General features: G+C 45.0%; 1 protein-coding gene across 2 annotated transcripts in view; it reads right to left on the minus strand.

The window, feature by feature from the left end:
• Positions 1-2797: 2797 nt before the first annotated feature.
• LOC146587162 (discoidin domain-containing receptor 2-like) overlaps positions 2798-17452 on the minus strand; it is a 45514-nt gene continuing 30859 nt past the window's right edge. For both annotated transcript variants that reach the window (XM_085320111.1, XM_085320112.1), the window contains exons 9-17: positions 17103-17195; positions 16416-16573; positions 15996-16191; positions 14537-14781; positions 11825-11946; positions 11237-11434; positions 8100-8334; positions 6601-6750; positions 2798-5335 (exon numbers count right to left, since the gene is read on the minus strand). In XM_085320111.1, the coding sequence (XP_085176237.1) occupies positions 5195-5335; positions 6601-6750; positions 8100-8334; positions 11237-11434; positions 11825-11946; positions 14537-14781; positions 15996-16191; positions 16416-16573; positions 17103-17195 (1538 nt within the window). In that variant the 3' untranslated portion in view covers positions 2798-5194. The remainder of the gene's footprint in view (positions 5336-6600; positions 6751-8099; positions 8335-11236; positions 11435-11824; positions 11947-14536; positions 14782-15995; positions 16192-16415; positions 16574-17102; positions 17196-17452) is intronic.

Here is a 17452-nt window from a genome sequence, read left to right on the forward strand (position 1 = left end):
CCTYGTCTCAGCGCAGAGCTTTGAACCTGGTAGCGCGCGCGGTAGGAAGTCACATGGACAACCGCAGTAACGCAGCGGCACTTAAACCAAAAACCAGAAACTCCCTCGCTTACATAATTTGTAGATAATATATAGTTCAGTAATGGAAATATCCTGCCTGTTACTCAAATTGCAAGGAMTGATTTGATCTTTACATCGCCAGAGGAGCATCATTAAGAACAAAAAGATGCTCCAGCTGCGGTTTCAGCTCTGCCTCCTTCCCCGGCCCGTACCCRCGTGCTGGGTCTGCTCCGCGTGCGACTCCCATTACTTGTCTCTGCGCTGATTTTCGCTGCCTGTCTTGTTCCCAGCTGCTCCATCCTGCGAGGTCTTTTGGACGTCTTTCAAAGTTGGCCTCGGACTTGAGTAACGCGAGCAATTTCGCACCATCAGAAACTGTTGTTACCTCGGTGTCATCCACATCATCCGGCCCTTTCCAAATCACTTACGTGTGCGTTGGAGGTCGCGTGTCCCAGCATGGATCACCGGGGACCCCACCGGCTACTTCTCTCTATTTCACCATGAAACCTCTCCACTTATTTCTACCTTTTCTTTTCTTTTCACTAATTCACAGGACCTCTCAGCCAAAAGACAGCTTTGTTTTTTTCAAAGACTTTTTGAGGGGGACTTCGTAAAAAGCTTTTGAAAAAAAAAAGAATCCAACCATGTGTTAACTAGATCACCATTACCCACATAKGCACTAATTTCTTCAAAAACCTTGGATAAATCTGGAAGCATGATGCCTCCCTATGAATTTGCCAACAGTATATCATGTTTATGCAAATATTTATTTGAAGAATGTATTCCAACACGCTTGATACAAGGATCATTTAAATGTGGAACCAAAGGCTGAATAGCAGCACCAGTAATATTCGGCAGCTTGAAATGAATAGTTAAAAAAAAAAAAAGAACAATTTTAAAGTTCCCCTAATGCGCTATGGCATAGGCTTGAGTTGTGCCCTGCTGTAAGGCAGTATTTTATTTTTTCCCCTCCCTGGAGCCCCTTCTCCTTCATTGCACGTTTACATGAAATACGTAATAGTATCAAACCCCCCCAAACCAGAAAACATGAACTATAAAGAGCGTTTTATCCCAACCAGATCCCTCTGCACTGGGAACGAACATCCGCGCCGGACGAACCTCAGAGCTTACCCTGGGATGTGGTGAGGATCGGGAGGGAAGAGGCTGCTTCTCTTCACGACTGCCATGGCAGCGCGGTGCCTCCCGTGCCCGGGGAAGCCGGGGGACGCGGCGGCAGGGCCGACGCAGTTGCCTGGACGACCTCTGTGACGCCGGGGCCGGCGGCGGCCGCCCCGGGAGATACGCAGCGCCGCGAGCCCCGGTTTTTCTGGATACGTCTTTTTTCCCCCTGCCTGAAAACCTTGCAGGAGCGGAAAGGTTTTACAGCATTTGTCAAAGGCTTCCTGAAGGCTCGCAGCCCTTGGGACAGCGGCACCAGATGTCCCCATAAGCGGCCACCGCACAGGGTGGGCCACAGAGGTTTTGAGCCTCCTCTCCCATCTCCTCTGCGCCTGGGCAGCCTGACGCAGACCACCCCTTCGATGGCAGGGGGGCTACCTGCAGCCTGGCCCCTGCTTCGGCTGTTCGCAGCCGCAGGCTTGAGCTACCTTGCTCCAAACGGGGTAAAAGGCTGTTCCCGGTCCGAGCATCACACAGTCAAGGTGCCTCGCACACACCCGGTTTCAGTTCCCTTGCCTGAAGGCAGCCCAGGACGAAGGTCTCCCACCTTCTGACCAAGCGCTGTGGTCAGCACGTTCTTGCACGASCACCACGCGCGTTGCACCAGTGCCACTTCAGCTAACCGCAATACCAGCRGTGACCAGGCCCATGCAAGGGCTGGAAACACAGAGCACTGTAAACTCCCTGAACGGCCTCGGAGAACCTGGGCCACRTGGCCAGCAGGACCTTTTTAGGGCTTCAGAGATACCCGTCAGAAAGCGGAGTTATTCAGGAATTCTCATTTGTTTAGGCATCTATATTTGCCTAAATTGTATCGGAGATAAAACGCTGTCTTGACTCTTGCTCTTGGTGCCTAAACTCGGGGACACCTGGGGTTTCCGGCCTTAAGAATTTAAGCTCTGATTCATGGCAGATCTCTACCAGCAGCCCTAGGTCTGCAGTGCGGATGGGGGCCAYGAAGGGCATGACAAATCTGGATGTGCCCAGTGTGAGACCAAGAGTCTCTCACAAGCTGCAACTGGGAAGAGGCCCACTGGACATAAAATTCTTCCCCAAGACAGCGGTGAAGTACTGGGACATGGAAAAAAGAGGTGGCAGCATCCCCATCCTTGGGGATCTTCAAAACTCAGCTGGACAAAACCCTAAGCAACCTGATGCAGCCTTCAAGTTAGCTCCGTTCTTAGGGGACCAATTGGATCAGAGATCTCCAGAGGTCCCCCCCCAACCCAGATCTTCCTGTGAGYTTAATATTAACAAGAAAAAGATCGCTTACTGAAATGCAGCACTGTATTTCAAGGGAGGCTTCACAGCACTGGAACAATGACTGCAGGCTGTTCCAGGTCCCATCAGCCCTCCTCAGCTCAGGAGGGTGGACCAGGCCCATCTTCCCCGTTTTTTTCAGAAACTCCCTTCAAGTTTGCTCCTTTAATCAGCCAGTGGCTGYTCCTGCAAACTTGGAGGTTACAGATTTACCAAACAGCTACTGAACAGTCAATCCAAAATACTTGTACTCACTGCAGACACCTAGGTTAAAAAAGAAAGAAAGAAAGAAATTCACTTTTGTCAAGGTTATCATTAGGATTTATTGATAAGAGAAACTTTTTATGTCAATATTTCAATTGAGGAACAGCATGTTCTGACAACACAAGTACAAAGCCCATCCAGGTGAAGTTACAGCACATGGATATCTCTGAACTCAGAGGYACAGAAGATCACTCACACAGCTGTGTATTACTCAGGTACCTTTTATGAGACATGATGGAAAGATTCCAGAAATAAAACCAACATGTGGTTAGCCAGTCACTAGCACGTCACATCACATAGGCAGCCACAGCCTGCAGCAGGAACCACTGCTGGCTTCGACTCCTCTCACTCAGCTTCAGATGTTGCAGCACACATGTGCTGCAGTGAGTCACCCAGGGCCCCTTCAAGTCACAAGTGAAAAATATCTATTTTCAGGTGAGATTCACCTGACACAGTGTAGCTCCCATGGGGATGAGATGACTTGTACTCTCGGGCTCTTTATCTGGTAAAGGGAGCTCAGAAGACCAGCTCAGATGGCGACACCTTCATACAGTTAGACGAATCCCACATCAGCTCTTGAACATGCAACTGGGCAACTTCATTACAGAATTTGTTCTGCTTGGAGAGCAGAAATGGACATAATACACACGGTCCTGGCGCCTGCCAATTCAGAAACAGTTTTTTCTTTGAATGTAACTGTCTTAATTACCTTATTATAACTGGTTCAACATTCCTTCTCTCAGCAGTGTCCCCATACAGAGCTCCTAGCACAGACAGCCATTCACACTATGCTTGTGGCTAAAATAAAAATTAATCTTTACAAGCTTTACCCAATATATACACTACACTGAATGCTGTTTCAAAAGCCAAGTGCTGAACTCTCACCTTTTCCCAGCTTATAAAATATTTGATTTTGTCCTAGAGCATCTTGTTATACAATTAGGGACAGTATAGCAGAGTATTCCCCAGGCACCCGACAAATCCACAATGGATTTACTGTGGGAACAAGCTGAATTCTAACTCACGCCAAATGGGTTTCAGAGCCCTGTAAAACCTCTGCAGAATGAGCCGCTTGTGACGTAACCGAAACAAAAAACAACCCCGCTTCAACGAATAAATTGTCTCATCTGAGCAGAAAGCATCCGAAATAACATGCAAGCCCACCCTGATCAGAATAAGGGGCTACGACAGTCCCACCTCCCGAGGCCAGGTTTGATCACAGCCACAGAGGAGCCTGGGCCGAAGTGCAGTGCATCTGCCTGGCTGACAGAGCTCAACCGGCCCCCCTGGAAGTCCTGCAGACCTGAAGGGGAACCACCAATGCCAGGAGAGAGAGAGAGAGAGAGAGAGAGAGAGAGAGAGAGAGAGTGTGTGTGTGTGTGTTTGTGTGTGTACACGCACGTGGGCTGGGGGGCAACACGTACCCTGTTCCTTTTCCTCTCCCACGAGCTATGGCAAGTGACATAGTGAGTTCTGCTCTCAGCCATTCGGTTTCACCGAAGGCAAGTTCCCTCTGCACATGTAACAGCATTGACTTAGAGGTCTCATATTAATGGGTACTTATACAGGATTAATTGCACATCAGTCCGTTGTGGCTACAAGTTCATTAGGCTAATAAATCTACATAGTGACAGTAGTACAGTATCAGCTACTTTTCAATACAAACTCCCTACCCTAGTCTTTATTTGTAGGTCAAAAGAAGATCTACTGTAGCAACCCTCTGGTGACCTTTAACATTCATTTTTTTTCTTTTTTTAGAAAAAAATCCAGTGTGGGGAAAATGCACATATATAACCAAAGCAGTGCTTAACAACCACAGGAAAAAAAGAACACTATCTTGGACTCTATCTGCATCCTCCGTAGACCCTTGTAAAATTATTTCCAAAGGTTTGCTAAATCCAGCTCTGCCAGTTCTCAAGTCTGTTAAACCATTTCCTAGTTCTAGTCATTTCTAGTTTCTCACTATAATTGTCTGCAGCAAGAGCATACTGAAATACTTGCTAATGTGCACAAGACTTCCATTTGATTTAATGGAATAGTTTTAGAAGACTGCTTCTACAAATCTTTTCTTGAATCTTAACTCCCAAATCCACCGGTAACTTTCTATTCCATTCAGGAGAGAGCTCCAAGTCCCTTGCAAAGTTTTACTCATTCATTTTGCCCAAAGGTGTATGGGCATCTAATAAAATCCCTCTCACAGTATTCCCAGGAAATGATTCAGAAGAGGAGATGATTTTTCAACCAAATGAGATCCTCTGGTCCTGTGTGTCAGACCATGGCCAATAGAATGAGCAGCTGCCATGGACGTCTCAACTTAAATATTACAGTCAAGGGAGGAGAGCAAGGCAGCCTGACCGTCTTCCCATGAGGTACAGGCAAAGAGAGATACCAAAGTCACTCAGTTCTCCACAGTTTGTCTCCTTTTCTCGAGTCAAATATTTGATTCCATCTGTTCTAGCAGGAAGTGGTGAATCATGTCAAAAGTGGGACGATCTTTTATATCCCTGCTCCAGCACTTCAGCATCAGGTCAAACACAGGATTAGGACACAGAGGAGTCTGGGAGAGATAGATCTGGAAGAAAAATACAATCATTTCAGTGATTTTTGTCAGAAGAACTGAAACTTTACTCAATTAAAACCAAAGGACAGTTTCATTTTAGGTTTTACAAGACATAGCAGTCATGCAGTGTTCAAAAATCCACTAAGCATGAATCTGGAAGTGAAGTCTGGATGAAATTTTGACACCTTAAATGGCACAGAAAACACTTTGCCGACATGTTCAATGACAGAGCTGATCATAACACAGTCCTTTGTCCCGTAAGAAATTCTCTAAAATATTTGTTTCTTCCAAGTGATAGCAACACACAAACTAAAAACACAATTTACCACGATAAAATCCAAATATTTTCACTCACCGTAGACAACCCATGAGGCTTTCTAAGCATCGTGATAGCTTGTTAGCAGAGACAGGAAAAAAAAAACCTTTTAGAGCTCATCTAAGGCACAGGTTGGCAGAAATAGCTTTTTCTAAATTTTTCTCTCAATAGGCTCATCTTTTAGCCTCTTCATAAATCACTATCTGGGAGATAATGGGTAAAATCTTCCTTTATTTTAATTTACTTCCTTTAATTTGTTTGGTGCTAATAGTGAGTTTTGGAAGACCAGCAAATAACAGGCACTCCACTTCTTTGGGCAGAGTGATCCTCAGTACCAAAGTGCCGGTYTGTGTGTGATCTAGCACCATCACTGACATCAAAGATCTGCACTGATTCAAGGGAAYAAAGATAACAGTAGTAGGACTGCACAGTCCTGCTTGGAAATTAGAAAGAGAGGATAGATAATGACACAAAAAAACCCCTCAGCAACTAGAGATGGTCAGAGGTATCTTTACATGCATAGAGATAGTAGAGGGAACATCTAACTTGCAGGAACTATCAGTTCCTCCTTCCCCAACTCATTAAGTGCTTTCTCATGTTTCAGAGGAAATAGTAACAGGAGAGAGATCTRACAAGGGAAAAGAGCAAAAGGATTGTATAAGAGAGCCCAGGGAAGCTAAGAAGGACAGTGCATCAAAGGCAGCTTGAAATGGAGGTGGCTTATAGTAAGGAAGAAGCACTGGGCAGGGCCAAGAGGTTCTTCCAGTGGGACTCCAAGAAAGGAAAGCCAGTGCAATGAGCCTGGATGAAGAATGTAAGAGTTGGGACACACTTGAAAAGGTGAGGAATAAGAGTACGGACCTCTGCAGAGAATATCAGACTACCAGGAAAGCCCCTGGGAGATCCACTTGGATGTGATGGAGGCAAGTAAAGTAAAGTAGTCACATTTGCATTCTCTTACCTGCCTGCCCTGGCTCCGGAAAAATTCACCTGTGTTCTCAATGACCTGCTCATCTGAGAGAAGGCTGTAAGGTTGCTCCTTACACAGTACGAACATCTCCCAGAGGGTGACCCCGAATGCCCAGACGTCACTGGCTGTGGTGAACTTGCCCTGTGAACAGAAATGATGTTGTAAAGTCTGCTTTGCTCACAGTACACATTGGGGAAAGCCATTGCCATTTAAGCTCTCAGCAGCCAGATGTGAGGACACAGCATTTGCACCTGGGAAAAGGTTCGCCATAGAGAAAGAGCAGCTGACCTGCTCTCAGTAATGCAAAGAGCAATCCAGACAGCTCTAAGAAGGTGCAACTTTCACCAGGGCAGAGCCCTAGAAACAGGGAGCAAGTCTCAGGAAAAAGCCAGAGGTTACTCGTGCCTCTCTAGAGGAAAAAGTACATGTTTGTTTGCAGTAGTAGCAGAACAACGCAGACAAGGGTGGGAAAGGGGATAGCTGCAGCCTACCATCCCCTGCAACACAGCAATGCAGCACAGAAAAGGTTCTGAACATGAAGCAAAATGCTAGGGGTGAAAGCAGACTCTAGCTTATGTCTTGAAGGAAGAAGGGCAAAAATGTTGGTCTCTGAACATGCAGGAGTTGGTGACATTCTACTCATTATCTGTTCTCTGCCTTAGAAAAAAGGTGCCCAAACCTGCTGTGTTTGGAGCAATGTGTTTCTAGAGAAATAACGGGAAACTAAATATTACTCACAAGACAGCAGACAAAATAATCAGGGGGCCAGAGAGCCTGTTTTGTCAGATAACACCCAAGACCCAGACTGCTCAGGCTTATCTGGCAACCCTAGTAGTCTGTAAATATTGGAAAGATGTTAAACAAGGAAGATGGAAGTGATTTATAGTTTAGATGAAGCTGTAACTAGGACAGCAGTGTGAATTTAGAAAAGCTTAGGCAATATATCAGCCTTCATAATGATGCATAATCACAATTTTGCTATGCACTTATAAAAAATACAGGTAGATGATCACACAGATTAGTCTGAAAAGGAACTATCAAGCTGAATATTAAAGAACTGCCTTTGGACTGAATTTGTTCAGCTGTTAAACCTGCTCTTAAGGGGAGACAATAGGATCCTTACAYATGAAAAACCCCAACCTCAAAAACAGATTGGCACAAGAAACTCATCAGGTTTTATCCCTGCCCTTCTAAGCTTCACAGCTGGGATACAGACACAGAAAGACAACTTGTTTACATTCCAGCAGGAATCACGTATGCTAGGAACAGAACACAAATCAGGCTGTGGATGGTCTGTGCTGCATTGTATTTGCAAGGGCACCCTCCTCCTCCAGGAGATGCAATACGCCTGGCACAAGGACATCTCTCCAGGGGCCACCAACACCATATGTTGGGATGCTGTGAGGGTTGGTATGCAGAYATGTTACTGATTCAGAGGCACAGTGAAAAATCAGCAAAGTGGGCAGAGAATTGTTTTGTACAGTCCCTACCAGAAGGATGCTTTCCCAAGCCATCCAACGTATTGGCAGTACAGCTCTCCCTTGGATACGGTAGTAATCCCCACTGTAAAGGTTCCTGCTCATGCCAAAGTCTGCAATCTTGATGGTGTAGTTGTTTCCCACTAAGCAGTTGCGTGTGGCCAGATCTCTGTGCACAAAATTCAGAGATGCTAAATACTTCATTCCTGAGGCAATCTGGGTGGCCATGTACAGCAGGTTAGAGTAGCTGCATCAAAACAGAACAATACAGAAAATGAGTAGAGGCATTCCTTGCATTCAACTCCTCCTTGACACTACCCACTGCTGGGGCCTTGTATTAGATGCACCAKATGGACGTAGTTTTATCCTATCACTTAGTTTCACTGTTATGGCAAAAAACTAAGTTGTCCAGTCGCAGGACATTAAAAGTCCTACCTGTCGGTCTAGGCCAAGTCCCTGCRCTGACCAAGCAAGGACAGACAGACTATCCCTGAAAGAGGTTTAATAATTCATAAGCAGTAATTTATTGGTTCCACATACAAGGAGCAGATATGCAAGGAGTTTACGCATCATAGCATCAACTTTTCAGAGAGCCAGGAAAAATTAAGTTGTACAGTCTCATGATCATGAGATCAGAATCTCATGTCTCAGAAATCACTTAATTTGGTGTTTCACACGCACTGTAAATATCACTAAGTATGCCACATAACATTAAAGCAAGCTTATCCTTCTTGCTTTATATATTTAGTATTACTAAATATTTAAACAAATGCATTTGCTATTATAATTTTATCTGTAATTCCTTTTATTAGAAAAAGGAAGGTAATATTAATAAAGCTGCAATATATACGAGCTGAGTATGGATCATCCGACTTTTAAGATTCTTCATATGCCACTTTTTTTGTGATGCTGCTCTGTTTAATTCCCATTTTACACTCTCAAACACTTCACATAAACAAGCATTTATCACAAGAAATCTAATATGAATAAACTGTTTACGGTCAATAGTTCTCTGATAAAGCCCAGTGGGGAGCCCATACTCTCTTCCTCTTTATGTTTTGGTGGCAATGAAAAAAAGCAATGCATATCAGGTTATCTAAATTATACTAATCCAATTATCTAATGATAATATATCYAATCTTTCTATTCTAAACTACAGCTAAGCTATTACTACAGCAGTTCAGAGGTAGTGTCTCTTTTCCAACAGAGCACCATCAGGAAGGCCTAGGTACCACTGCCCTCCTGGCCTTTCCGCACGGTGAAATCACAACCCAGCCAGGTGACACTTGGCCAGGCCCACAGCCAGCTGAACATTGCTCATGATCCCTGCAGACCTGTTGTCTCCCCAGAGAAGCAGCTCTGCCACCTGCTTGTGCTTTGTTAACCTGGTCGGTTTTCTGCATGGGACCAGGCAAAGTCTCCAGGCCCTACTTTCTCCCATGCCCCTGCTCAGCTGTAGTTGTCTCCCTTCTTGGGGTTAGCACAGGCTACTCAAGCAGCCCCATCATCCCATCTGCATCCTGGCAAGGTCCTGTCAGCAACCATTGTTTGGCTCCCAGCCCCTCCCGCTCAGCAAAATCTGCGGTGCCTGATGCCCTGCACAAAGATGGGCAGGATAGGCAATACTTCTCAGTCAACTACCCACTTGTCTTCACAGTTTGCTAGATAGCCAAAGACAGTAAAAGACATTTCAAACACCTAAGAGCTATAAGGGCTTAAGAAGCATGGTGACCAGCCCTCTCCTTCAAACAGGCCATATTTGGTGCATGAAGCAATAAGCTTCAGTGATGGGTGGGATGGTGGGACTTTKTCATGTGAATTAGACATCCAGAGGCACTAGTAGAAACATGCTGCAATCTTTGGCTGGGGGATTCATGTCATTTTCAATAAACACCTCCTATACAGACAAATGCTGAGCTAGTCATACATGACTTCTTTAATAACAAACTATACTTGGTGGGAAGCTGGGATAAAAGGAAACACTAAAGGATGGGGTGAAGGATCAGACAGATAGGAAAACCAGAAGTCAGACCAAATCATAAAGGAATGGAGACCAAAAAAGAAGAATGTGAGTGACAGTGCTGACATGTCAGGAGCAGAATGAAGAACAGGTAGTTCAWGGCTTTGGTCAAGTAAGTGCCCTAAGTCTAAAGGCAGTAGTTGTTGTGGTTGTGTGGGAGACACAAGAGACTGGAGAGAGCAGGAATAGGTTTCTACACAGATGTAAATCCTCTCCCATCCCATAGTTTCCAGTGTATCATGACTCTGCAGGATACCAGAGTAACACACCCCAAAAAGGCTGCTGCCCACTGCCAGCTACCAGCAGAAACATTGATGTTATCTAGACATGGTAAGATATAGCCATCTTCTGTCCAGTCCATCAACAGGAGTTGTTCTGCCCTGCTGCTTGATTATAAATAAATCTTTAACACTTGTAGGGGTACATGCCAAGGGCTAAGCAATGCATTGAATTCTCAGAGCAGGTCTTTTAATTGAGCAGAATAAGTCTTCATCCTACACACAATACTCCTTTAGGAGGAAAGGACTTTCTGCAACAGTGGAGATGCTTTTAAGTTAGATTTAATCTTTCTGCATAAGACAGATTAGTGCCAGTGCTGACAAAAAAAACTGTTTCCTTGCCAGAGAAATGTTCTAAATGTTCTCTTTAAGCTGGCTGATGAAATCTTTCCTTAGTGAGGTTCTACACTCAACTCTTTCCCTCCCTCCCCTTTTTTTGCCTCTTTCATTTAACAAAATGAAACAAAAACACCCCACACAAGCACCCATCTGGAACCAAGGYAATATTTTAAAAGCCTAGTAGAAATTTTTGACTTTCACCCCAATGTAACTAGTTAGTTATATTAATTAAATAGTTGATACAAGCTTGCTAAGAGATGGTTAAGTCAGTTACAAAACATCCAAGGTGCTCACTGCGACCAGAATAGCCCAGTCAGGGACTCTTCCCAGGAAGATGGGCCTCTAGAGGCCTTTAAAACAACCTCCCAAACAAGCTCAAAGTAGGACTGTTGCCCACAACACATGCTGTAGTGATGGCCAGTTTGGGAGAAGGTGACTCACTGGAAGGCACAGCAGATGAAGCTATGGTAGCAYGGTATTCCTGATTAGTCCTAAACATGGGCTGCTCTTACCTGACACAGGGAATGTTGTTTGAAACAGCAAATTTGCTGTAGATCTCCCTTTGCGACAGGAACTGATTCAGGTCACCATTTTCCATGTACTCTGTTATCATGCACAGTGGGTCATCACGCACGCACACACCCAGGAGCCGGATGATGTTCGGGTTTTTCAGCCGCGACATGATCTTGATCTCCTTCAGGAAATCATTTCTTGTAAAATAGAAAACACAGGTTTGAATCCTAGGCTATTCCTTTATCTAAAGGAAACGGAAGCAGCATGTAAGGAAGCTAGAAAACCCCGATCAGAGACAGTAAACTATCTGTGCATCGTAAGTTTAAAAGATGGCTCTGTGCTTGTGGGCAACATCCACCCTTTCCCCAGCAAAGGGGACAAAGGCAGCACATAGACATGTCACAAATAAACATTATGTCTATTCCTATAATCAACTTCCTGCTTGTGTCCTGTTCTTTACACGAACACACAAAATGTGCACAGCAGTCTGTCTCTTACAGAAGTCACTAGGGTTAATCTGTGTTAAACTGTTGTGTGGAAAATGCTAGCCCTCATTCTCAGATGGCTGCTACTGCAGATGGGCTTACCTGGCTGCTTTGTTGACATCTGATCTTAGCATTTTAACTGCTACTAGAACTGGTTGGCGGGTGAATTCTGTGGAAGAGACTCCCAGAAATTCTAGCAGGCCATCGGCTTCACAGAGGTGCACCTGCAGGGCAGAAAGCAGTAGCAACTACAAAAGCACAAATGGGGAGAAAACCAGAGGAAAACAATGCCACATTGAGCCATGTTTGGTCACAGTTGGCAAAATAACCGAGTGAACGATTTAATGAAGGTAATCCTTTATTCTGACAGCAAACAGCCCTAGATCCTAGACAAAAAGAATGTCCTTACAGTACGTAGGCCACGCTGTAGGAAAGGACACAGACTGCACCCTGATGGGTCCCTAACGCACCAGATTTACTGCGCACACACAGCTTGCTGCTACAGTACAYGACTGGGGGTCCAACTTGCCAAACAAGCTCTGGACATGCTCAGGAAGGCCGCTATGCCTTAAGTTTTCTGTTTTGCTCTCCACATGCAGACAAACAGCACGGCTGCAGCAGGTTTGGCATGTACAGCATGCCAGACCAGCCATACATATAGAGTGAGCATGCCCCAGGTTGTCAGATGTTTGCAGTCTGGCCTGAGTCACTGCTCCAATTTAACTGAGAAGTATCCGAAAATCACAAAACTCTGACGTCCTTAAACTCCAAACAGGAGAAATGCTTGTGACATGGACACCTCAGCTGTGAATGTATTCAAAGGAGCTCTCCAAGGAGAACACAGAATCCCCAAATTCTTAAAATAAATAAATGAATTAAGACTTGAAATTACTGCTAAGGTCTTATGAAAAAGCTTTCTTGAGAAAAATGCATGTATAAGAGAAGAACAAGACAAGAGATACTGCAATAAAGGAAAGGGGACAGACCCGAGTGTACAGGATAGGAAAAGAGAATGAAGGAGAGGAGCAGACTGGATGCGTCAGTTCCAGGAAAATGTGCAACAGGAGAACATAATAGGAGCTTAATGAATTTTATATGAAGCAACAGTCAAGAGCATGTGACAAACATGGTGAGAAGAAAGAGGAGACAGCACAAAGCCGCAGAACAAAAATATGAAGAGTCTTCTGCAGTTACAGGAAGAATGAAATTGCTATAGTGAAAGTATGGTCACAAGACYTGTCCTTCTGTCACTCACAAAATCCAGCAAAATCAAGCAGAGACTGGCTGTACAAACATGGAATAGAAAACAGAGTCATGGCATTAAGGGCACGAAGTGGAAGTAAAGTGTCCAGGAAGTGGGTGGTTAGGAGCAGAAGACTCACTTGAAAGTGAAGGGAGCTCTGAGTGGAGAGGTAAAGAGAGTATGAATGAGCCATGTTGCTAGAAGCAAGACTGCACAGCAAGCCACATCAGTGGAGGAGAACATTTGATGACAACCAAGTCTGGTAAAGACTATAAAGGCAAGAAGGAGAGAAGGCGGCAGGCTAATATGGCACATTTGTGAAGATGAGAAAAGAARGAGCCTGTGACGCAAGGAAAGGAAGAGGCTATTAATCAAACTAAGAAAAATGGGGCTGGACAGCCTGGCCACTGCTGTTTGACAACACAAAGTGGGAGGAGGAGGAACTCTTAACAGTTAYTAGAATGAAAGAAATGAGTGGGAAGAGGGAAACAAACAGAACAGTGAAAAACCCCAAACCGCTTTACTTTTGGAGTGCAACCCATAATAGGGGCAGGATCCAKGCTGCAGCAGAAGGGGCTGACACCCAAGGGTGACAGCAAAGGATGTCACAAGCTATTTAATACTCTGAGACACCCAAAAAGAAATGAAGGGGGAACAGGGAATAGTATGCAGTCAATAGGGAGGAACATAAAGATAGGCCATCTACCATGGGAAAGAATGAGGGAGCAGTAAAGGGTTGGTGCTTTGCCAGAAACATAACAGAAAGCTAGAACTTAAGGCTGGAAGTGAGTGAAAGCTGGGAAGGGTACAGACACATATTGGAAGAGTAGGAGTAAACAAGAGGAAGATCTGGCTCAGTAGGGAACTAGGGATACTGTAGTAATGAAAGAGAGAGAAGAAAAGGACAAATGAAACATTCACAGCTCAAAAGGAGTTCAAAGGGTAAAATGAGAGCTTAGGAGGTGACTGAGCCATATATACCATGCTGCCTGAGGCTTCTGACACAAACTGGAGATTTGAGTAAGCAGGTATGCCAGAAAACATGCAAGGGCACCACATGCTTGGGAAATGTCTGTCTCTGTCTGGGCTTCTCTGCCTCTTAATGTGCAACCTATTTTTAGAGCTAGGCTAAATCTGCCTTGGCTGGACTCACCACTAGAGCTTTCAAATTCGCATGCCTAAAGGTGGGTATCTGAATGTGAGAGTCACCAGATGTTCAAGGCCTCCATGGAAGAGTATAGAACAGTCTGAATTCACAACTCAGGCCCTTTCTGCATTGTCATAAATATGGATACAGAGAGCAAACAGCTAACAAAATTCACAAATATTTCATCTGCTGGAAAGACTTCTCTGTGGCATCAGGCAGCAAGCTCATAGGTGCAAAGTGGGTCTCTCTGAAGCCTAATCTTAAAGGACATTGACTTTCCCCAAATGCAAAGGCAAGTATTAAACTGACATGTAGGTCCCTCAGCCCCTAAGAGGGAAGCAGTGCCCGATAAGCAGCTCAGAACATTTGCTGTGCCAGGTATTTCCCTTCTACTAGAGAGAAGTATGGAAAAGAATGGCTGTACCTCTCCAAATTGGCCTTCTCCCAGCTTCTCCTTGAGTCGAAGCTGTTGCCGCGGGAATTCACCTACTGAGATGTCCTTCTTGGTGAGTGAATCCACAGTGAGAGCTGGCACTGCATACATATTGTTGCCTGTCACACCTTGCAGGTGGACAATATCTGTTTCAGCGTAGTGAGGCACGTTGTTCTGGAAGCCTTGGTGAGGAGTGGACTTGGTCAGGTCAGGCTCAGCATAGTCCCCACTGCACACTGAGGGGAAACCACAGACAGCTGAGTTGAACGCTCTTGCTTCTTCAAAACTAGTATGGCCTGGCTTCCACTCTTCTTGATCCTGCAACCATCTGGGAACCTTAGCCTAGCTGCACATCTGTTACCTTATACCATCAGCACTGGACATCTAGATGAGGACTGTGCTCTGTTGTAACTGAGGCTTAAACCTGAACAAGCCCACACTTGCAGACCCCATGTTAACCAGCTGCTTGCTCTGCCTAGTTAACATGAGCTAGAACTCTGGCCCAGACACAGAGGTTCGAGTTGAAGGTGATTTCCTGCTTCTGATTCACCCTAAATGAGAGCTGYCCCTATCACCTGAGGCAGGGAATATTGTTTGAAATGGCAAGTTTGTTGTAGATCTTCCTCTGCAACACAAACTGATGGAAGTCTTCCTTTTCTGTGTGCTGTTATCATTTCACCTGACCTTCTTACAGCTTACTCACATAAGTACTGAGGAATAACTCTTTATAATTAACTCTCTGTATAATCAGTATTTAACTCCTTATATGATCAGTACAACACAGAACATTCATTTTGCTTTAAACTTGCCTGACTTGATCCAAGTCAACATCCCTGCACAAAATAACTGAGCGACCCATCTGTGCTTGAGGAATGTGGTACTGCCCTTCCATTCACTAATGCAGCAGTGCCATTTCTGAGTACAAAAGCCTGTTGGATGCATACAGAAGGGAACACTTCCAAAAGCTTCCCAGGGGTCTGGGAGCCAGTGCACCATGGATAATTTTCTGCCAACTTTGCCTCTGCTTCTTCTGAGGCAATTTCAAATAACCATTCCTTCAAGAAGAGGTGCTAAAGGCCTTTCTCCCCTCTGCAAGCCAGTTCGGACAGTCCTGGAGCGCTGCAGGCAGCAACACCACTGCCAAGAAGCTGAGACAAACAATGATTTGCTGCTGTGATAGCTAAAAGCAGCTGCTAAAAGATGACCTGGCTAACACAAACAGTCTTCAAAAAGAATAAAAGACTGTGTACTGAGGCTGATACACCATCTGCCAAAGCTACGTACTAAAAAAATGTCACGGCTCCAGAATATTAGTCTCAGGTCCGTGAGTTAACATTGTGTAGTAGTGAGAAGATTACTCAAGGCAAAGGGGTAAAAAAAAGGCAAGTTTTAAAAGCTGATGAAGATAGAAAAAATAAGCACAATTTCCAGAGACTGATGATTATATTACCTGAATCCTCCGCACTTTGTGAGAGCTCCGGAAGCTTGTGGAGCAGTGTAGTTGGCTGATGATATTCCAAATCCAGTGGGAAAGCACGTTCATAGGTGGGATTTGACTGGTGGATCTGGGTCTGGTTGTTGGCAATAGTGTAGCTGTAGAAGGAGAGACGAACTGTGGCATCCTCCTCCAGGATTCGGCGCGGGGCCTTGGGAGAAGAGCAAAAACTGCTGAGTTGACGCTACGTTGAGTGATGTGTCAGCTGCAACCATTTCCAGTAACATCTTGGGTAAGGCCTCCGTCCTCCCCTGCCCTACAAATAGCATTTTAGCTACTAGACAAAACAGGTGAAGCCCTGTACTTTCAATGTAATTCAGAACTCATTAGGGTTAATACTTAATACTGAACTGCCAAATAGCCCCATCGTATTACCTTTTCCAACCTTTTTTGAACATACTGCTTCCAAAGAATAATGATTATAATCATCAAGAGCAGAAGAATAATAGCCACAAGGCAGCCCACAAGGATGGAGGTATTAGAGTCATCTGCTTTCTCTCCTATCCAGGTGCTGGTTACAGAAGATGTGGTTTCTGCAATTAGAGGAATTGATAAGAATCTAGAGTCAAAGTATACGTTGTTTTATGTGCTAGCCAGCTTCCATGAGACAATGTTCCTTTCTTCAGTCTGATACAGAAAGGATCTTAAGCAGCTTCCCAAGTGTTAGCTGTGTTCACACTTTGCTTTAATCAGAAATTCTTATTTTGGAGGTTCAGAGCTAAGAACTATGCAGAGGACTACTTCAACTAAACACCATTCCTAGCATTGGAAAAGATCCCTTGCCTGGATTTGTGTTAAAGCAGACAACACCTCCAAGGAGAAAGTTTTCAGAGTTTCAGTGGCTGCACCTGTGCATTCAGCCCACTTGCTCTGAGGCAGCCTAGGTCAGCCAAGGGAGGAAGAAACAGCTGAGGCTCAGAGGACTAAAATGCAACCCTGTGTACAAGGGTGATAACCAGACCATACCCAGAAAAACATGGACAGACCATATTTACTAGGGTGTTATGGTGAAATCACCAGGCACTTGAGGCCTTAGCACAGCTAAGTGACAGAAATCCTTACCCCAGGTCCCCTCAGTGATGTTGTATTCTGCTTCCAGGAGTTCCGTTGTGCTTGGGGCTACTGTCACCAAAATAGGATTGACACTCTCCATGTCTGCAGCATGGAAGGGAAAACATCAGTTCAGTCAGTCTCTGCTCCTGCTTTGCCAGCRGTCAGTGCAATCCCAGTCAATCCCCCTGGCCCCCCAGCTGGAGCCAGGCTGAGACCCATGTAGCAGATCACRAAGTGTGAGCACGCTTTTCTGCTCAGCCAGCACTTCCCAGAGCTCCTGCACAGAGAAGCAGAAGCTCCACAGCCTCTCAGTGGAGTGCCCTGTACTTTCCCAGCCTCAGTAAGCCATACTGCAGGCA

This window comes from Rhea americana, unplaced genomic scaffold (genome assembly GCF_003343005.1).
Source record: "Rhea americana isolate MKP2758 unplaced genomic scaffold, rheAme1 scaffold_61, whole genome shotgun sequence".
NCBI classification, from domain to species: domain Eukaryota; kingdom Metazoa; phylum Chordata; class Aves; order Rheiformes; family Rheidae; genus Rhea; species Rhea americana.